The sequence below is a fragment of the Triturus cristatus genome, chromosome 7 (assembly GCF_964204655.1).
Source record: "Triturus cristatus chromosome 7, aTriCri1.1, whole genome shotgun sequence".
NCBI classification, from domain to species: Eukaryota; Metazoa; Chordata; class Amphibia; order Caudata; family Salamandridae; genus Triturus; species Triturus cristatus.
In genome coordinates this window covers 1292845817-1292868836 of record NC_140590.1, presented here as the reverse complement: position 1 = coordinate 1292868836, position 23020 = coordinate 1292845817, and the positions used below count along the sequence as shown (strand labels likewise).

General features: G+C 46.0%; 1 protein-coding gene across 9 annotated transcripts in view; it reads left to right on the top strand.

Moving 5' to 3' along the window:
* The window catches only part of LOC146811923 (sulfotransferase 1C2-like), a 393580-nt gene that overhangs the window by 269681 nt on the left and 100879 nt on the right, over positions 1 to 23020 (top strand). For all 9 annotated transcript variants that reach the window (XM_085618884.1, XM_085618888.1, XM_085618887.1 and 6 more), the window contains one exon: positions 5102 to 5199. In XM_085618884.1, coding sequence (XP_085475010.1) covers positions 5102 to 5199 — 98 coding nt within the window. The remainder of the gene's footprint in view (positions 1 to 5101; positions 5200 to 23020) is intronic.

The window sequence follows — 23020 nt, the reverse complement described above, 5'->3', positions numbered from 1 at the left end:
TACTTCCATGAAAAAACTAGTTTCGATGCTGGTCTGAGGAAACAGGTCTAACTCTGATTTGGTGCATTAAATGAAGCTTAACAATAACTTTCCCATATTTAACGGACTGGATCGTTGAAGATCATGATTGAAATAGTGTCAATGTGGTTTTTAGAAATTGCTACTCAATCAGGCTTTTAAATTGAATATTAACCATCGTATTATTTTCACCCTTCACTTTGAACCCTCTTAATAGCGGTGAATAACTATTGCAAATACTCTGTGCCTCTACAATATGGCCATACACGTAGAGTGTATAGAACCCCCTGTTAATATCAGAGCACATAGGTTCTGGCTCGACCTGGCTTTTTATGTGTTGTACAGTGCCTGAAACACTTCTTAATTTGCCCGTACAGTTAAAGGTTGTGTCACGTTTTGGAGCTTTAAGAAACACCTTCCTTCTAATGTTATCTAGCACTAGATGAATATTGGAATACATTTCAATGTTGACTATGGATTTGTTGATGGTGTTGACAACAGATTTGACGGCCGGGTAACAACCGTGGTGAAAACCAGCTTGGATGCTTAAAGGGTCCTGTTCACTCCTATAGCCCGACGCCCAGCACATATTGTTTGGGGTCAAAGGCAACACGTTTTCATGTGTATTTTGTCCTTAGGACAAGTAGGCCTAACCCCCTGCAGCACAAATCTTTTGTTGCCAGTTTGCAGTACCACATTATGGATTAGGGAAGGGCACTGTCTGCAATTAAGGTAATATTTTTGCCCAATATGTTAATGCTGTTCCAACTTGTATTTATGGTTAATTAATTGAAAGACTTTATTATTAGGGTGAGCGCTTTAAGTAAATGTTGTATGCTCCGACTGCACTACTGACAGTGGATTCAGTATAAAAATGTGTACACACGTTTACAAAATGTAGCAGTATGAGGTTATGTATAATGCTCCCATAATGCTCTCTGATTTGATGCAAATATCTGCAGAAGTCTGAAAGCAAGATTGATGATTCTTTGCTTTCAAAATAAAATGTTCATAAGAAAATGAAAGCAGGAAAAAAATAACATTTTGCTAAACTACTGTAACATTTCAGGTACCATATCTTTGCAGCATCATTTAGTAACGTGTTGATGCATGCTAGTATTTGCCAAAAATATTCATAATGGGAAATCAGTGTAACTAGTAGGTCTGAAATTCGTGGTCAGCTTTTAAGTTTTGTCAATGTGAGACTTGTTTTGGCATGGTTTTTGTAAAACCTTATTGGTGTGGGAGCTGCTGGGCACTCACTATTATAACAAACATTGGCAACAATCGTTTTTTGGTCTCAAAAAGCACACACTGCCACAGTAGTTACTAGCATTGAACAAAACTATTTTGTGTGTCGATATGCTCCTTGTGAAAGAGCAAAATGCTGTCACTCACAGTAAAGCCAGCAGATACAGAAAGAGAGAGACAGAATTTTAATAAACACAAAAGGTCATGGTCAACTCTAGACCAAATTAGGGTCCCAATTATTAAAGAAAGTCTCAAAAGTGCAGCTTTGGTATATGTCCTTGCACTAAGTGCAGCTATACGGCTTTCGTGAATTCCCAAGCATTTACAGAAGGAGGACAAAAAATAGTACTCCTCTAAAATATTAGTGAACTGCATTTTAGCATTAGAAAAAATGCATGTGTAGATGTGCTCATGCGAAAATCTGAGTGTTTGCAAGTTCATTTTCCCTCCAACAACGTTTTTTTGCCAACTCTGGAAGAAAGTTTACGTCTGCCATTGCCAGAAGTAAATTTCCAACATTTCTCAGGATGGGAAAAGATTAGAGAAGAGTTGTTGAAAACCCTAAAAACATGAAAGTTAGTAGATTTGCACAGACTCAAAGGGGCATTCTAACCCTGGAACTATTGCTTACCACTACCTTCAGCCCCAGTATGTAGATCTGTGGAAACATGGCAACATATGGGGATTGCAAGTATTCACACACTACTATGGTATGAGCCCTGGCATAATCAGAGGGGCTATATCAGAGCTCTTATATAATGAGATTGCTGCCACAATTTGTCGCTGCACTACATGGCACCAATAGGGCAAGTGGATTTTGTAACAGGACAAGTACATTTATGAAGCAACCTGCCCAATGGACAAGTAGATATTTTATTAAATTCCACACCCCTAAAGCTTTATGTTAAATGTAGCATTGAGCTCTGTTAATGTATTCCATGTTCTTGGGTACTCGATTTCTGTTAGGGCGACCTCCCGGTTCCCTTTCAGATCCACAGATTTAGCCATTTTCACAGTGTAATTAGAAATTAGATTGTCAGGGAACATGTTCTTAAAGGTGTTGGACGGTAGGGTAATGTAAAAGGGCACTGTCTCCATCTTGATGTCTGCGGTGAGACCTCATATTCACACACCCTGCAGGGATCTGGACAGCATCCAACTGTTACGTTTTTCGGGCCACCCTCTCCATTTGACAAAGACCTGCCTGTTAGCCCCTTTACCTTTCCTTTTCAGGTGCGGTTTGTCGGGTACCTTTTGGAACTCCTCCTTGTAAAAGACTTCCGACACCACTTCCCCGTCGTAGTCCTTTAACCTGTAAATATATACACCCTCTGTAAGCTCCACACTTTCAACTGTAAATATCTTGTCGCTAAAAGTCTGCTGGTACCCCTTCATAAAGTCCCTTTTAACTTTGAACTTTGAAATCCTAACATGATGGCCTTTTTTTAAAAGAGGTTTCTTTACCCTTGCAGCGAAGTGGCTCACGTACACCATTCTGGTTATCTGATAACTGGCATTATAAATATCTATAAAAGCCTGTGGAACATCCACGTATCTGTAGGCATTGTAGGCTGTGAAATATTGCCAGATCTTAGACTTTAAAGTTATGCTTAAATGTTCTATAACAGCTGCTTTTACCTCCGTGTGAGTTATAAAATGATGAACAGTGTTGTTTTAATAATTTCTGGAAAGATTTGTTTAAGAATTTTTTTCCAGCGTCTGTCTGTAGTTTTTGAGGGGTTTGCCATTTGGTGAAGATGGCTTTAACACTTGTCCCACTTTTATCGCTTAGCGCTTCTGCAAAGGAGTACTTGGAAAATGCATCTATTACAGTTAATACATCCTGAGCTCCGTTAATATACTTTGCGAGATCTTGAAGATTGATTATATCTGCCTGCCACTGATGATCTATTTGCGCATTAACGATGGTTGGTCTCCCCCTAAAATGCCTCCTGGCTGGCTTGTGAAGTGAATGCGCCTCTTCCCCAGATAACCAGGTTTTCACCCACCACCTCTTTAAATGTACATTTTCGACTCAAGCCGTTTGAAACAGAGCTTCGGCGCTTCCGAAGCTTCTGACCCCTCTTGTATCATAATAAATCTGCCCTCAGACATGTTAACCCTTGCACCAAATGAAATGAAACATGTTTGTTTTGTGTAAGGGAATTTCATTCAAAATAAAGAATGTTAGCAACACATAAACAAGACATACTTTACAATTTCTTAGTACCTGTCTGATCATCGTTGTTGGACAGTTTGTTAGCCTTTCGCTACATATCCATACTATGACACATGCTACATACATTCATAGGAGCTCTGCAGCTCATTTACCGCAGCGTCACAATTTTTGATATTTTTACAGATATACACTCAATGGCTCTAGACAGGGCTTCCCACTCACCCCTCCTATAACTTTATTCACTCAGGATACTGATGGCATTCAAACGTTCGTACAGTTCTAGACGATACAAAACCTTTATTTTTGAAATAATCCTCAATCAGAACCCCTATTGTTTAAAACTTGTAAACCTATTGGCTAAAACGTTTGCATAAATGTCTCTTATGAACTTGCTGAGAAAACTTGGAAGCCAATCGTTTAAAAAGTTTGCATAAGTGTGTACAATGAAAATACAGAGAAAACTTGGAAGCACATTAGTTTAAAAAGTGTGCAGGATTGTTTCCAATGAAATTGCATGGAAAATGTGGGACAAGGATTGCTTTGATTTACAAGCGGGGAGATACTAATCTATGGCCCGATTCACAAGGGTAAACTGAGACGAAAGTCTAACTTTACGACTTTCGGTATTCACATAGGGCATTTTAGTAAAGTTAGACTTTTGTCTCAGTTTAACTTAAGACCAAAACTTAAGTTAAACTGAGACAAAAGTCTAACTTTACTACTCGTAAATGCCTTTTGTGAATACCGAAAGGCGTAAAGTTAGACTTTTGACTCAATTTACCTTTGTGAATCGGGCCCAAGGTATGTACGCTGTGGTAGGGAAAGTTAAAACATACTGCTTTGCAAGGCTGTACCTCTACACACTGTATTCAGGAAGTAAAAACATTACCAACTCTTTTGTGCTGTAGCTACATGACACATTATTACATTATAGAACATAAGTATGCATCAAAAAGAGAAGGATTCTCAAAGGAGCCCTAAGGCTTGGTAAAGAAAGGTATGCATCATTAAGCATGAATGGACATGTGTCAGAAAGGATACAAATAAACGTGTAAAATGTTATTACTTGACTGCCCAGCTCCTAGCTCCCACTCCTGATACCAGTTAGAGTTGGGCTCATCTCTTTTGAAAACTTAGCTGACCAGTCATCTGAGACTGGAGGAGGCTGCAATCGGCTGGGCCTCTTCCCTTGATGTCAGTATTTTCTTAGCTTGTGTAGGTTAACATTAATGGAAAAAAGAAAAGCAGACAGTGATTTACCCTCCAATAATGTCTGTAATAAGAAATCTAGGGATGCACAACAATCCCCTGTTAATGAAATCAAGAATGTAACTGAACTGGAGGTAACACTACCAGGCCCAAACATTGTTCAATCACAACCACACTAATACAACAGCATGCACAAGTTGAACTAAGGTACACTTAAATGGTTTAAATTAATAATCAGAACCACACTAACATAACAGCACGCACAAGTTGAAATAAGGGACCCTTAAATGGCTTAAATGAATAAACAAATATTGTTCTACATTGCGACACAATAAATTATATCGACATAGGCTTCCTGTTTACTTTCACGATGACTGACTTGCCTGGTTTCCAATCAGCATAGATGTATAATTAGGGCTCTTATACTCATTTTTTCACTCACAGGTCTCGAAGAAGCAGAGGCCATGCCTTCTCCCAGGACCCTCAAATCCCATCTCCCAGTCCAGCTGATACCGCCATCATTCTGGGAGCAGAACTGTAAGGTATGGTTTGCGCAGAGAGGTGAGCTGGGACATATCGAAGCGCTCTGATAAATACATATGTTATTTATGAGTTTTTTGTAACTCTGTGTTTAACCTTTAGGTTACCTCAGTGCGCTTTTATTGGAATAACTCAAAATTAGATGTCTAGGAGGCAACATGCATTAGCTTTGGAAGTTGCACATCACTCTTGCTCAGAGGATATTTAGAAACAGCTATTTGAGGATAAAAGCAATAACGCAAATTAAAAGTGTTTTCTCTCACACACAAAGAGTTTCCATGCTGGAAGATAGCTATGAGAAGACAAGGAATGAACGTCTCTGAGGCTGCCTGCGGCCCACGCAGGGGGCCCCATAGGAGGGCAGCCATCTTAGTGCCACATTGGGCACAAATGCGACGGGTCTAGTGTTTGGACTTAAGTTAAATAATCACTGTATTAACTAGTGCGACCAGCGGAGGCTCACGCACCAAGGCATCTGGTTAAAGGGAGAGTTCAAAGGGCACAGGAGGGGTCATGGCTATGGCAAAGAAAACCGGGACCCATTTATCTACTGGGTCTGGTGGTGCGTTCGACCCCATGGTCATAGGACATAACCCCGTTGGGTTCAAACAACATTCATCCTCCTGAGGTTTTAAAATGAGTATCAGTGAGCAGGGTAACAAATATCTTATTCAGCGCCCACATGACTTTGGGAGCACTTGCACTTCACAAGTTATGTTATGCTCCAACAACTTTATACACAGATAACTGACGGTGCCCTTAGGTCATATGAAGGTAAGAGAAACAATTCAGGCAACTGCCTAGGATCACACACCTTAGTCAAGCAGGGTTCACCAGAATCCAGGACTTAAGGCCACCCCATGAGAAGTTGTGCCGTCATGTATAATAGCGGTGACAGGCATCATTAAATAATGGTCTTGAGGAGTCATTCTGGCAGGGCAGGTACATCCAAGTTATTTCAATGGAAGCGCCAAGGGTAGAGGCATGCTTCTTCCGCCCTTAGCGGCATGACTCCGTCAGCAGCAGTTCCTAGAGTTGGTAATAGTTTGCATGGAGTCACAGGCAAGCGTGTCAAGTGGGCTGGACTATGTACCTAGGTCACGCACATTAGGCAGAGGGGTTTGAGTAGGATCCACACAAACAGGGACTGCACCAGACCATGAATCTTCATCTGTTAGAGTCCGACATAATGACATTAGTGCAGAGGATATGAGGGGTATATAGCATTACAGGGTCAACACGTCTTTAGCCAAATGACGACAGATAAGGAGGAAGGAGTGCGAATACAAAGGGCATAGGGATGGGTGATGGCAAAGGCAACTCAAGACTTGTCAGCTCATGCTGAGTAGAATGACTCGTATCATCAAACAGAAATATACTAGGTGGCAGTATTGCCCCACAGAGGGCAAGGCCATGGCCCCTGACGGAATACATGCATTTTTGTTGTCTGGGATTGGTGTTTGCAGTCGCATTACATTCTGCAGTCAGGAAACAAAAATGTACAGAAATACCTGTGAATGTACTGAGCTCTCGGCCGCGAAGTTAGCAAGTGAAATAGAACAGTCCTATATCCTGAAATGTGGCGCAAGCACCAATTTGAACTCAGCCAAAACAAAGCAAGATACTCAGTAGCAGATGCATAATGGACAAACACTCACTCAAACCGGATTTGTCACCATTACCATGTTTGCCATAGTTTAGCAATGCAACTGCCTGTGCAAAGGTCTGGTCAATGCGGCAAACTAGGAGCACGCTGCAAATGAGGGCATGTTACAGGTTACTTCAGTTAAGCTAAATTCACCCGCCCTATAGCCATGGCAGTTAGACTGGTTGTGGAAGTTGTCATCTAACAAGTGTGCTGCGGTTCCTAAAGTTATAGACAAAATGGTTTAGGGCACAAAAAGGCTACAGTGTTTTAAGAACATTTGCATTCCAATTATTCAAGAAAGGGCAAGTATCCGTACATATTGTTCTCATCCTGTTCCCAGCAACTTGTCTGCTCTCTGGTGCACAGTAGCAGAAGTTGGGAAGGGGACGACTTGTGCCAGGGTGGGGACATCGGCATGGCGACACAGCATCTATACAGTGCAGTCAGAAGGTGAGGGACTGGCATGCAATATGGACAGGAAATGTAGCGGAATACGGGGGGTGCAGGCGCAAAGCGATAGGCGTTACATTGGCCCAAACTCAGGTAGAAGGGTACAGGTCAGGGACCCGCAAAGAGAGTGGGTTTTAAATAGGTGGGTTGCGCAAGGTTGTCATTGCAAACAAGTGTGTGCAGTGACTCTTATAGGGTTGACAAAGAAGGAGTCGGAGCACCAATGCTGACTATTACCAGAATTCAGCATGCATTTAAAATTTAAAAGGAGCAGGTAAATTTCCCGCTTGCTGATGCGGCACACGGTGTTCAGTTGAACCTTGTTGGGGAATACCAATGTAGGGTGGAGCTTTTAGCCTGGCATTTTTTGGGGTTTTGAGAATAAGTTAATTAGTGGCCACGTCTAAGAAGGATTGGTCTGGGAATGCAATAGGGGGACAGGATAGCTTGCTCTCCGGTGGATCCCTGAGAATCCTAGTTAGCTAAAACAGACCAGGCGGGGCTGCGGAAGGTGATCTGGTTGCATCCACTGGGAGATAGGGAGAGGAGTTGGCCTAACGGCTAGGGCGGTCGGCCTCAAATCTGGGGAACTTGGTTCGAGTCTTGGCAATGACGCTGAACATCCTGTAATTCTGGGCAAATCACGTAATCTCCCCGTGCCTAACAAAAAGGAATGTGTCCTCATGTAACGCAACTTGTGCTATGTAAAGCGCTCTGATACCCGATTCGGGTCACGTTTGCGCTATATAAAACTCTGAGAAAAAAAAACGATAAGAGGTACTGCTCTGTGGGCCTGGTCTATGCTTACTTGGCCCTTCGCCCCCCCCCCCTTGCAGGTGGCTACCTATTTATTTATGCTGACCGCACGCCCTTACCAAATCTCAGGTGGAACAAGTCATGAAGTTATGCTTAGTACTGTCAGGGAATGCGGGACCTGGCAAGAGATTTTCACTGCTATTCCTTTAGGATAGGAGCAGCTACTCCAGCATTCAAGTATGGAATGTCATAGGACCTCATCAGGCAGGTGGGGCGGTGGGAGTCTCAGTGTTTCACAGGCGCGGATCGTCCATTGGGGCGTTGGGACGTAGCCCACCCGCCCACGCCCACAGCTCCCTCGGTGTCTCTGAACTTAGTTTACTTAAGTTCAGAGACGCCGAGGGTGGGGAGAACTAACTGACAATGCATGTCAGTCAGCATGACGTCGGACCGTGGGCGGTCTGGCGTCATGTTGACTGACATGCATTGTCACAAGCCAGGGAAAGGCAGCACAAGTGCGCATGAGTGGGCATGGAGATTAATTTTTACTCCGTGCCCAGTCATGCGTACTTGTGTTTTTACTGCCATGCGCATGCCCATTAGGAGCCCCTCGGTCTCCTAATGGGCAGGCAGCGGGCGTAGCGTAAGCTGTGCCCTCAGCCAATCCTGGCGCTGCTGGCAGCGCCAGGATTGGCTGAGAGGGGTTGGCAGGCCCCTCCTCCAGTACCGTTAGTGAAGGCGCCCAGGGGATCAGAGGTCTGAGAGCGAGGTGGCGTGGATCCGTGGACCGGCTGTGAGGTAAGTTTTTTTTTTTAAACATTTAATTCCCCCCCCCCCCCCCCCCCCCCCCGTGAGCCGCGACTGCATACATTTGTGTCGACTTGTTCCTTGCTGGGTCTATCTCTGCATTAATTATTATAGAAGTATTTCCATTCCTTTCCCACGTCGTTTTGGGGACAGAGGGTTTGCGTCTGTTAAACAGTACACACGTCGCAAGGTTGTTCGTGATAAAATACCGATGGATTGCTTTGTTTCTTGGTCATAATCCCGTCCAAATGTGTCACGCTTCAGTAACCCTTCTCACCTTTCTGTCGTTATTAACATGTTTTGTCATTTAGTTTCTAAATGATGGGAAAGTAGTAGATACCAAATATTCCGAGTTACCACCACAGATCCCTGAATTCCTCTTTAAGACATGAGAAACGCTTTAATGTGCAGACCCTCAGAGCCACTCGTTAAAATATATATTAATTTGTATTTATTTGCCTAGGCGTTTTGTTGCTATGCAATATATCATGTTGAGCAGCAGACACATTGAATCGTATTTAGGCATCAGTGGAATTCGAGTATCCCTTGCTTTACAGCCACATACTGGCCAGGCTCCTGGGGGCGGTGTTTGGGTTCGGGCTCTTTACACATTCCAGTGCTTCTGATCTTCCAAAGAAGCCCCTCGGTAGTATTTTAAGAGAGGTTAAATATTAAACCTGCGTCGTTTCATGTCCGAAAGGAGCACCCCTTTCCTCACCACAGAGGAACGGAATTCGCCATGAAAGCGCTGCAGCTGCTCTGTGTGCTCCTCGGCCTGTCCCTGGGCGTCCACGCACTGGCGGTGACCACTTTCGTTGTTCTTTGCAGCACCAAAACTCTACTGCATTTAGCATCTAAATAGCGCTTCATAACTTGCATTCTAAAAGTGCTGCTAACTTAATTTGGGGGCGCTGGTATAGTGCTAAGTGTAACGCTGAAAGTTTCCGAGCTCTTGTTGAGGATTATTACTCTCGAAACATGGAAACGCTGTTCAAATTACAAACCTAGGTAGTGTACATTCCCGTTCTCGAGAGGGTGCGTACTTCAGTCCATGTCGATCGGTTTCTATTCTTGCACGAATTACAAATACGTCAAGCATAATTCTTGAAACATTTGCTTCTGCAGGCCAGGGGGCAGAGGAATGGGGATTAAATGGTCTGCGCGGATGGCATCACAGTCACCAGCCGCCACTGGTGTTTCAAGCGTTACTTCCGCCTTTGAAGTCTACTGGGGCAGGGTGCGTTGTAGAGCATCGTGTGATGTGTGTTCTGCAAAGTTTTTTCTGAGTATATCATTTTCATTTTGCTTAGTATTTGTCTACCAGAGTGTGCAGTGTTGTTAATGAAAGGTTTTTGGAACCCTGCATTTCTTTAATTTGCCAGGATCAAAGGTATGTGTGATCGGCCATTCTTGCATCGCTAGGTTGGCGCAATGGTCTTAAAGCAGGAGTTGGAAGCATGGGTTTTCCGTCACTGAGATAGTCTGGTTGGAGTTCCCAGGCATGCGATGGCACAGCTTGCTGAAGAAGCTGCTGCGCAGACTAGCAGGAGGATGATCCTCTCCTAATATCTTAGTCACCCACCTGGGAGGCAATGACTTGACTTTCATGTGTAGAAAGGTTCCGCTACAAACAATGAACTCCACAATGAGTAAGTTAAGCAACCAATTAAGCGCATGCAAAATATGGTGGTCCGTGATCACTCCACGGTTAGTTTGACATGGGGCAAGGTCTGGAGAGGCTGTTGAAATTTCTCGCAGGAGGGTAAAGCACCATGCGCAAATTCATGGAACAGAGGGGTTTTGACTTTATCAGACATGGACTCTTGCATGCCAAGAGCACAGGATGTTTCGATATGGATGGGGTCCACTTGTCTTGAGTGGTCATGAACTTGTGTCTGTTGGACCTGGTTGAAGCCCTAGAATCAGCAAGGTATAAGTAAGAATGCTTGCCTTGGTGGGGGGCCCTGGGTATGACAGGTGCCACACCCATAGCTTTGGCGTAGTTACAGGGTGATCCAGAGGCTGAATGGTACATAGGGGTACCATCTTCAGGAGCACAAGAAGGGTGCAAATGCCAAACAACCCCAGGAAGTCCTTACAGCGGGACCCTGGAGGAACGACGGTGCCCCGTTAGTCCTTCGGGCGGTTGTAAACCTGAGCAACGGGGGGTTGCCTGGATGAGTATATGGGTGGACTGGTGGTCCACAGGATGTAAGGGGTAATCTTCCAAAATGGTTAGCACCGATTGGTTAGGCCACGGTGTAATTTGGCTCATCAGGTGGACAGGGCATCTTAGGGTTGTCACTACTGCCTGCCCTTGGATCACCTGTAAATTGACCCCACCATGTTGGCATATTTCTTATGCAAAATAAACCTGCAGCAATATTTTCTTCAACAACTACTGTGTCTTGTGTGTTCTTTATTATGGTATTGCTGTGTTTGAGGGTTGGGTGAGTTGCCGATATTGGCACTATGAGGCGCGGGCCACGAAGGGGGCCTCATAGGAGGGCTACCACCTTAGTGCCACATTGGGCACAAACTCGACGGGTCTAGTGTTTGGAACCCCTAGAGTCCGGCACTACCTGTCATAATTTCCAGCGCGCCAGTGGGGGTGGGGCCAGGTATATCTACCTCCCCTGGCCATCCGGCGATCCTTTTCGTGCCGAGGTACCTTGGTGTTCGTCGTGTTGGGTCTGGAGCTGCTGGCAGCAATTTGCTGTGAGTTTGGACCCATCTCCCTGTTAAACCTGTGCAGGACACCATGACCACCCCGAACAACCACATCCTGGTCACAGGGATCTGGTAGCAACCCTGGTTAGTTTCCCGTATGGGGAGAGCTGCCTTTTCTGAACCCTGGTATGGCTTGCACATGCAGGTGGCATTCCGGGTTGGCCCCACTAAGGTGGGGGCCCTGCCCGAGGGTCGAGGTGGCTGTGCACTTACCTCGGCCTGGACCTGCAAGGGTTCACGGACGCTCACAGAACGGGACCACGGGAGGTGTCCTGAAGGGGTGGCGTGCTCGCCGGAGTGCTCTGCACACGATGCCAAGCAGTGATTTGGGTGTACCGGGAGGGCGTGGGTCCAGTGACCACCAGTACGTTAAGTGGCGCGGACGGGCTACGCTCCGCACAGCAAATTGTCACCGGGGATGTAGAGCAGTGGCAGAGAGCATGCTTTGGTTGTATGAGACCCCGGGTTCAAACCTCAGCATCTCAAGTATCAGTTGCCGCTTACCACCACGCTGGGGCGGCACGAAAATAGGTTATGGGTCTCTGGGTGCTCTGACTGCACCCAACCGCATGGCAGATGCGGGGGGCAGCAAGAGTGCACAGGCCCTCCAGCAGTGCTGCAGAGTGCGGCAGCTCCGCCTCAGCAAATCAGCATGCTGGGGCGGCCTTTCAGGTCAAATTACTGCCCGGACGAGGTACCCGAAGCACGGCCGGCGCAACCTGGTTGTGCAGGTGGGCTTGCCACCCCCAGCCCCACCTATTGCGTGTCTTGAGGTGGCATGCTAGGCCATTTGTGAGGCCCCCCCCTTTTGTGTGTCTTTCAGTGGCCAGCAGTAGAAGAATTTGGGCAGGCCGGCACAGCTAGATGAGCAGAGGCACAAAGTTTCGGTTTTTGTTAAGGTAAGCGGACTGGTCTGGTCCTAGTTTGGTTCTCGATGTACATCCTGGCCCCCCTCCAGTGGGCGGGGTCCCGGTATGTCTACCTCCCCCACCAATTTGGTGATCCTTTTTGTGCCGAGGTACCATGCCGTCTTTCTCCCTACCGCTTACTCGGTGTGTCGGCTGGAAGGGTGGCTAGGGTAGGAAGGCTGTTAACTTGTTATTTTGTGTTGCAGGCGGAGTTACAGGGCGATCCAGAGGCTGAATGGTAAATAGGGGTACCCTGTTCAGGAGCACAAGATGGGTGCAAATGCCAAACTACCCCAGGAAGTCCTTACAGCAGGACCCTGGACAAACAATGGCACCCCGTTAGTCCTTCAGGCAGTTGTAAACGTGAGCAACTGACAGCTTGCCCGGATACGCTCCGCCCCCTAAAGGGGCATGAGTAAATGGGTGGACTGGTGGTTTACAGGATGTAAGGGGTAATCCCCCAAAAAGGTTAGCACCGATCGGTTAGGCCACGGTGCATTTTGGCTCATCAGGCGGGCAGGGCAGCTTAGGGGTGTCACTGCTGCCTGCCCTTGGATCGCCGTAAGTTGAACCACCATGTTGGCATATTTCTTATGCAAAATAAACCTGCAGCAATATTTTCTCCAACAACTACTGTGTTGTGTGTGTTCTTTATTATGGTATTGCTGTGTTTGCGGGTTGGGTGAGTTGCCGATATTGGCACTAAGTGCCAGGCATGCATTTCTCTCAGCCACTGTCTGAAATACAATGAATAATGCCCATACATTATTGGTTATGTTAAAAATGATAGTTGCACTTAAAATGAGGAAACTGAAAACCCCTTGTAAATAATCAATCCCATAATGCTTTTGCCCTTACTGATTGGTTGAAGCTGATTTCTGAAGTGATATAAGGAAACAGTGCAATGTATGAGTGTGCATGGTAAAGGGACTTGCTGAACCGTGCCTTCAAAAAATCGTACTGCTGTGTTTTTTCCAAGTAAAGGAATGCTAGAGATGTATTTGGGCGGCCCCTAATGAAATTCGTAATTACTGTGTTCCCAGAAAAACATTTTTCTGGTACATTTGTGGTTGTATATGTAATAAAAACGAAAACGAAACAAGGCAATGCCTGGGCAAGCCATCAACGAGTATATATATATATATTTATTTTTTTAATAGGTTTCTATAAAAAGTTACGGGAGTTATTTTCAATTAAGTTGGGGGACGTTGGCCATAATTGCTTGACATACAGCCAGCCTTAGAGTGGGTTTATGGGTATATGCGTCATGTGTTCATTATATAAAAACCCACTCTCAACCTATGTTCTTTCAGTAATTTGCATGCTTGGCAAGATACCTATGATCAGTAAATAATTAGTCGTGGACGTTTCTCTGATTATGTGTTTATATTTGTAAAGACTGGCTGGCACATCAGCACCAAAAAAGTATTGTACAGTGCATTGGAGGTGTGCATGTGCAATACCTTCCAGCAGCAGATAGGTACATGGTCCATGAGCCCACTTCAGTAGTAGCCCTCCATGAATGGGTTAAGTAACTACAGACAAAAGGGTGTGGTTCCCCTAAAGTTAGTAGATGGTTGACAGTCTCACATTTTTTACAAGTTGTGCCTTGGTGCGGTTTGCATTGGACTCATAGTTGCAGATATACTAAGATTTTGTGTGCTATGCAAAGCCTCTCTGCACCATGCAAAGAGGCTTTGCATGCATAAACCTTTGCATGGTTTAGTAAACACAAAGTAACACAAGGCAGCCAAAGTGCTGTCTTGTGTTACTTTCTTTAATTATTAAATCCTTCAAACACTCCATCCTGAAAAGTCATCCCTAGACCCTGGTCTCCGACCTGCGATTCAGCGCGAACAAGGGCACAGTCATTAATGACCTCATCTTCTACTCCAGGAAAAACGTCTCTATGGCGCAAAGCCTTCTCGAACCTCCTTAAGGTACACAAAGCCAGGAACATTCCATACGGCAATAAACTCACGATCGCACCGTCCGCAAACCTGTGTGCTGACCTCACCATCACCTTATACAAAAACCTGATACAAGCTCCACCCAAAGACCTCAATAAATTTGCGAACCACTTCACCCTCCTTAAATATGTGCACAACCCTCCTCCGTCCACGCTCCCATCACTCGCCCAATCCGCCAAGGGTGCCTAGCCTTTCACAAACCACCCATGCTAGGGCTCACGTCACTGGTCGACCTAGCCCCACTACCATGCCACCAGCTCATGCCAACCACTGCGTGCCTATACTACTGACCTCAGGCCTGCAAGCTCTCCCCTCTCTTATGGCTACTGAAACTCCCCCTAGGGCTCACGTCTCTAGCCGTCCTAGCCCCTCTGCTATGCTACCAGCACATGCCAACAGAAGCATCCCCAAACCTTTAACCTCCTGCCCACAAAATCTTCCCTCCCATAAGGTTATTGAAACTCCTGCAAGGGCTCACGACACTGGTTGACTTAGCCTCACCACTAGGCTACCAGCACATTCCATCAGAATTGTTCCCATACCATCTGCCCCTGCCCGCAAGAGCTTCCCTCTTATAGGGATATTGATACTCTCCACCGCAGAGCTACCGAACTAACCCTGAGCATTCACAACTCCATTCTGGATCTAAAGAACCTCCTGTACCTCACCAAACTCTCTCTGTCGAATCTAAGGCTCTCGCAGAACTCTCCCCCCTTACTCCGAGCCCCTCCACCCATTACTTCTATCCCTGAGACACCTGCGCCCCTGCAAGCAGCCCTGCCACCTATCGGAGGAGGAAGTTATGGCCCTCCTCCTTACCTTCAAACCTACCACTGTCAGACCTAGCCCTCACAGAGGAAGAAGTTGTAGACCTCCTCATTAGCTACGAATCTGCCCTGACAACCCCATGCCCCTCAGACCTGAGTGACGAACACCCTATCCGCACGGTTGCAACCAACCCCGACAGATCAGCTACCCTCCGCAACTGAGGAGTGGTCAATAGCAACCTAGCGCTAGTACCCATCTCTGCCCCTACCCATGACACACACTCCGTCCCCCCACTATCTGGCCGCCTAATTAACTGCCGCTCAGCAGAAAAGCATGTCTCTGATGTTGCCTTTCTCATCATGAGCCGAAAATCTGACTTAGCTATCTTGACTGAATCATGGCTCAATGAATCCTCATCGCCCTGCCTAGAACTCTTAGTCTCGCCCAATTACAACATCGTAAGGCTGGACAGGCAATCAAACTAAAAAGGAGGAGGCATTGCCTGCATCTACCGCTCTAACCACCTTGTTACTGAACTTCTGGCTGATCCTACAGACTCCTGCGAATACCTTGCACTCTCCATTTGCAACACCACCACCCACCTGTGCAGACTGCACATCTTTTATCACCCACCAGGCAAGAATGACACCTTCACTGACCACCTCATGGAAATCTTTACAGCCATGGCTTCCCCTAACCCTCATGACATTTTCCTTGGCGACTTCAACTTGCACTGGAACGACCCCAAGGACCCTCAGGACAACGCCATCAGAGACTTCTTGGCAGACCAAGCCCTTACCCAAGCCTGCTCACTCCCTACTCCCTCGAAAGGTGCCACTCTAGACTGGATCATCGCTAAGGAATCAGCGGTCAAACTTATCTCTATAGACCCATGTGATTGGTCTGACCACCACGCTATCACCTTCCTTCTGCCTGGCACCCACAAGACATGGACACCACAACCCATGAGTCCCAAACAATGGGTTAGAGACAACAAGAACCTTAATCACGGGAAATTGGCTGCGCTCTGTGAGACTGACCTCCCCTCCCCCCTCAGTTCACTCCGGTCAGCAACCTCACTGAACATTATTCCTCAACTATATCTGACATTCTCGATGACCTTGCTCCGCTAAAACTAAAAAGAACCCAGATCCAAGACAGGAATCCCTGGTTCAACAGATCCCTCAACAAGGAGAGGACATCCCTTCGGCAGACAGAACGTAACCAGAAACAGCACCTGTCAGCAGCCCATCTAAAACTTCTCTGCCAGGCCAAAAATGCCTACAATAGGAAAATCCTCAACTCAAAAAAAAATTCTTCAGAACACAACTAAAGAACGCCAAGATTAGACCTCGCAAGCTATTCGATTTGGTCAAACACCAATAAAAAAAACTAGCAAAAACCTCCAAAGAAACCCCTAAAACTCTAATATCATGCAAGGAATTTTCCTCCTTCTGCGACAAAATCTCTGCCCTAGGAAACAAACTTAAATCCCCAACTTACTCCCAAACTCCGTCTGCTCTAACTCTTCTCTCTGTGCTGCCCTCCCAGACTTCACCCAAAAACCAAGCGCACTGGTCCAACTTTAAAGTTATGATGAACACTCTGTCTCGAAAATGCTATCCTGCTTAAACCCGAACAAACACTTCAATGATCCTCTAGCCTCTAACTGCCTAGCCACCGCCTCTCAGGCTATCATCCCTTCTTGGGCTGCAATAATCAACGCTTCCCTCCTAAAGGGATCGATACCTGACTCTCTTAAGCCGGCCAAGTCGTCCCCATCTTAAAAGAACCTACGCTGGATCCTGCTTACCCTGACAACTATAGACCTATATCTTAACATCCCACTCCTAGCCAAAGTTCTGTAGAAATGTGCGCAACAGCAGCTGAGCCAACACATCACCAACTTCCACCTACTAGACGACTTCCAATCCGGGTTCAGCCCTGGACACAGCACTGAAACCACCTTCCTCCACATCGTGAATGATGCCTTCCAAGCCCTTGACACAGGCAAAACCTATCTCCTAATCCTCCTAGATCTATGCTCTGCTTTCGATACGGTTACCCACAAAACACTCGTTGAATGCCTCAAACTCAGGATGGGTTTGGATGGCACCATTCTTGAATGGTTTAGGTCCTTCCTCAGAATCGCTCACAGAGAGTCCTAATCAACGGTAACCTATCCGCTCCCTTTCCGATCACGGTTGGAGTCCCCCAAGGATCAACCCTGTCCCCTACCCTCTTCAATCTTTACCTTGAACCGCTCACAGAGGTGCTATGCACCGCCAATATCTCCTACCACATGTATGCCGATGACACACAGATCTACATTAAAATCTCTTCTCCTGAGGACATTCTCTCCCTGAATGAGGCCTTGAAGCTGACTGTTCACTGGCTCACCTCTAACCAGCTCAAACTTAACACAAAAAATTGAGTTTCTTCTAATCTCCACACCCAAAACCAATCCAGACATCCAGAAATGGATCAAGGCTATCACAGCGCTAAACTGCCCTCCTACCTTTGTGGACTCTGCTAAGTCCCTTGGAATAACCCTAGACGGCAGCTTGAATATGCATGGCCATATCAACTCGATGGCCAAAACTGCCAGATTTCACCTGAGTTACCCAAGAAACCTGAAACCTTTCCTCGACACTCCCGACCTAAAAACGGCAATCCAGGCACTAGTCATCTCCAGACTAGAATATGGATGCTCTACTCTCGCAGGTGTACCCAAGAACTCTCTGGCCCCATTGAAAGCCTGCCTCAATGGCGCCACCAGACTCCTAACCGGTTCAAAGAAATTCAACCCCATCTCTCCCTACCTTAAAGCTCTGAACTGGCTTCCTCTCTAGGCCAGAATCCAACTTAAGCTGGCCTGCATCACTCACAAGGCTCTATACTCCAATTCCCCTGCATTTCTCGCCCAGAAACTCATGATATCCGGAGGAGCCAGAAACTCCCGGTCTGCCAGAGACATTTTGCTCCAATCAGCACGCTTCCGAAAAAAAAGAAAACTACAATCGGGCCTTCTCTGGGGCCGCTCTAAGAATATAGAACTCTCTCCCGCCCACCATCAGAAGACTTTCGTCTTTGTCACGCTTTAAAAAGGAGACCAAAACTTTCCTAATGGGCAAATTCCTCGCCTAACGATCGCATTACAATCACCTCAGCGACCTTGTTCCACCCACCATTACGGCATTATCCATGGCTTTTCCGGATGATACCTTCCCGGTACTTCTGGGCATCCCTTCCGGGAGTTGAGACTGCTTGTTTTCTTGTATAATGTATCTACCTGTTTTTATCCCAAATGTATCGGGGATTTGAGACTGCTTGTTTTTCTTGTATGATGTATCTACCTGTTTTTATTCCAATTGTATCCTCCCCTCCTAAGCCTTTTGTATACCACCGTCAATCCTGTAAAGTGCTCTGATACCCTCACAGGTCTGGTTCGTTCTCTATAAAACTTTAAAATAAATAAATAACTTTGTGTTGAGAAAGCATTCCATGGGTGTTCCCAACCATCCCTCCTTAGATTTTAGCACATTCCCAGATTCACAAAGACTTGTAAACTTGAGAAGGTGTCAAAATGCTATGCCTTCCCCAATGAGGCATAACGAGGAGAAATAGCTTTATTTCTTCTCGTTATTACATCTAGCCGCATGTTTTGCATTTTGCAGCACACATAGAAAGAGGAAATCACTGTTAACCCCTTCCATGCGGGGCGGATTCCCCCGCGGTGCTGACCGTTACCTGCGCGGGCGTGGTCATGACGGAACGGTTCCGTCATGAGCACAGCTCAACCGACGCTCATGACGGAACCGTTCCGTCATGAGCGTCGAAGGGGTTAAGGTTGTTTTTGGGCAGGAAGGTGTCCCTAACATACATACAATGCATTACACGGTCTGGTGAAATGTCTTAATGAGACACAGCCGTAAAATAAGGTTATTTACAAAGGGATTCTGATGATATCTGTTTAGGTTTGTTCAAAGTAAAGCTTTAGCAGTTTGCTGGCAGATCTATTGTTGCCAAGACATATCTATTTAGGTTTCAATTAAGGTCAGCCCCATGCTCATGATTGTATGGATTTGTTAATACTTGCCTTTTTATTTCTAAATAATTTTTATTGCAATGATGTACTGTTTTAATGGTTTTAACCACAGCCAAGATTGTTATGCAACCTCGTGAACTTTGTCTTATTCCCTCCCTTATTTTCTCAAATCGCCCTATTATTGATGATTTGGCTATGATATTTTATTGTGTATCGTGTGTGTTTTTATTGTGTATTGTATGTGTTTTACGTATTGTATTGTGATTTAATGCAGGGTACTTTTATGGTTTTTAGTAACCGAATAAAGAGGTTTTGACTTGGCTCGTATGGCTTTGTTGTCAACCTATGGTGTCTGCTCTTTAATCAATGACTTTCCTCTCTACCTCTTGTATTTGCCCCACCCACAGCATGTCGATCTCACAGTGTTCTGAATTAATGATTTGTACCCTTTTACTACTGCATTAAATGGGCTCTTTCTCTTTGTGAATCCAGAGGAGTGAATGTCTTTCTTTCTTCGCTCGCCTATAGCTGCCAAATTTTTAGATTGCTTATCTGTGACATTTCCATGCTCTTGAATGTACTTTTGAGTAATATTCAACTCGCCAAATGTGTGACACTTCGAGTGACACTTTCTGGGGAGTAAAACAGAGCAGTAAAGCCCATGTAAAGATATAAATATCTTGAGCAATGAAAAACTCTTAAAAGGGCTTTGAAACTGCCGACAAATCCCTAAAAAGGAAGGCCAGTAACCTTCTTGATGGTTAATGTTCTGCTAGAGAAATCTTAGCGCAGTCTAGTCACAGGTTTGGCTCCTCATAAAACAATATAGAAAGTTAAAGTGTCTGTTGCAAAGCACAATGTACTGATTTGTATTGCAAGTAGAGAGGTCGGTGGGCTACTGCTTTATCTACACAGATGATGTTATCTGTAGGTCAAAAGTCATAACCATTCTAATATAAGTCAGTGAATTATGTACTGGCATCAAGGAGCTACATGCAAACAGTAAAATATGAGTGCAGAACGTAGCAATATTTTCATATACTAAGGTTGCTAAAAAGGGTTATTTTGAGAAGTAACAAAGATTGACAGAGTGCAACTCTCGTCTGCAATTTGAAACCCTGCTTGTTTTATAGCCCCTCTGGCTCTAGCAGGCTCTAAATATTGGGAATGCTTGCCCCACACAGACCTGCCAAGTACCATGCAGCCAGGGACATCTTAAGGATTTTTGGGGCCCTGGGCCAAACGTATTTTGGGGGCCCCTGTTCAGAACAACTTTAAATTTATGATCCAAATTGAGCCCCTGTTTCCCACGCAGCTTCCGCTTCCTCAGCTGCATTAGCGATCCAGTTTGCATCGTAGGCATTAGCCTATATATTCCCGATGCCAATGGACGCGCGCAGCAGACGTGCGCAGCGGGTGTGCCGCTGGCGTGCCGAACGCGTGCCAAAGGCAAGCCCGTCTGCGCCCGGAGGCATCTGGTGCTGGCAATGGTGTCCAGTTCCCCTCCGGGGAGGTTCTTCCACTATATTACAATAGAGAAAAACTGCTTAGTCTTAGGCGGCTACCATTATGTCAGTGCTTTTTAACAATTTCTCCTACCTACGCGCACTTGCACTTTACTTGATTCTGTTTGCCTACACCTCCTTAGCTGCTCCGATTTGCATCTCGCTTTTCCTCCAGTCCTGGTCCGCGGCAGCTGATACCCCAATTGTGCAGATGGCTGGGGCTACTATAGGGCTCCTCACTTCCGCCCACGCAGTTTCCACTTCCTCAGCTGGGTTAGCGATCCAGTTTGCATCCATTAGCCTATATATTCCCAATGCAAACGGATGCACTCAGCTGACAGAGGTAGGATTTAGTGTTTCCTGCCATGCAACTAGGTTTTTAATACTTTTGAATTTGTATATGTCTGGCTCAATTACTCTGTGCTTTTTAATAATTTCTTCTACCCACGCACACTTGCACTTTACTTGATTCTGCTTGCCTACACCTCCTTAGCTGCTTTGATTTGCATCTCGCTTTTCCTCCAGTCCTGATACGCCGATTGTGTGGAGGGCTAGGGCTACTATTGGGCTCCTCACTTCTGCCCACACAGTTTCCGCTTCCTCAGCTGCGTTAGCGATCCAGTTTGCATCATAGGCATTAACCTATATATTCCCGATGCCAATGGACGCGCGCAGCGGGCGTGCGCAGCGGGTGTGCCGCTGGCGTGCCGAACGCGTGCCAAAGGCAAGCCCATCTGCGCCCGGAGGCATCTGGTGCCGGCCATGGTGTCCAGTTCCCCTCCGGGGAGGTTCTTCCACTATATTACAATAGAGAAAAACTGCTTAGCCTTAGGCGGCTACCATTATGTCAGTGTACAGCGGCCGATCCAAGCTTGGAGGTAGACTTTCGGTGCAATAAGTGCAACTGGTCTCTCCTGCAGCCCAGGAAACCCAACCCAAAATCCTCCCACGCAAAAAGAAGTGTAAAAACAATAAGAAAACAGAGGACTTAAAGGCCACCCTTTTAAATTGTCGCTCTATGCAAAAGCATGAACCACACATTTATGACCTACTTTTAGACGAACAGCCTGATCTTTTATTTCTCACTGAGACCTGGCTGTCTGAAGCCTCCAACCCTTTTATCACTTCGGCCATCCCTACGGGTTATTAAATCCTTAGGAGGGACAGACCAAGTGGGAAGGGGGCGGTGTCGCCATAATTTACAATAAAAAACTAGACTGCTCTCGCATCCCGATGGAAAACATTGAGGGCGCAGAGTCCTTAGGCTTCCTCTGTACCTTATCCCCCCATCATAGCATATCTGTTTTTCTGATTTACAGACCTCCCAGTGCAATTGGCAATGTTATTACTATGCTTAATACAGCCACCACCTCCCTGGCCTTAAAATACAACAACTGCCTCATTCTGGGAGATTTCAATATACATATGGACAATGGAAAAGGCCCTCAAACAATTTCCTTGTTGGAGATGCTGCAGGCCTGCAATATGTTTCCATCTATTCTTCGGCCACCCATGAGAAGGGCCATACCCTAGACCAAATCTTTCACAACTTTGACATATGAGTAAACCTACCTCTTCCCATTACCTGGTCTGACCACCTCCTATTAAAATACGTGATTCCCAACTCTGCCACAGCCCCTCGGGCTAACGCAGGACAGAGGGTCCCTAATTACAGGACGTTCCATAAAATATCCATCCCGATGTTAGCACATGCCCTCGGTCGTTCCTCACCGGAGCTGTCTGGCTGCTGCGACTCAGACGCCCTCTCAATACATTCATGGCTCCGAACCAACTTTAATGCAGCGGTACCGGTTGTTTCCCGCTCCTCAAAGAGGTTGGCCCCACCCCTGATTACTGGAATGAAATATACCCCTGCGACCCATGGCCTCTACTTCTTGTGTATCCAGAATTAGGGGTGGGCGGAATTTGCGGAATTAACCTTCGCAAATTATCGCGAGAATGTTTAAAATTATCGCAAACAAGCAGAAATATCGCGAAGATGCAGAAGTTTTTTTCCGGCATGTTCGCGAGATTTTCTGCATGGTTGCGGGTCGCCAACTTACCCATGTGGTTGCTTGCGGGCGCGGCCATCTTGTTTTGAGTTGTTCTCGCGGTGCATGATCGCGAGAAGAAAGACGTGATCGCGCGACGCATGACGTCACTGCGGGCGCGAACTGTCGCGAGACAGCGCAAATGGCTAAAAACAATACAACATCTCATGGAGAACGCGACC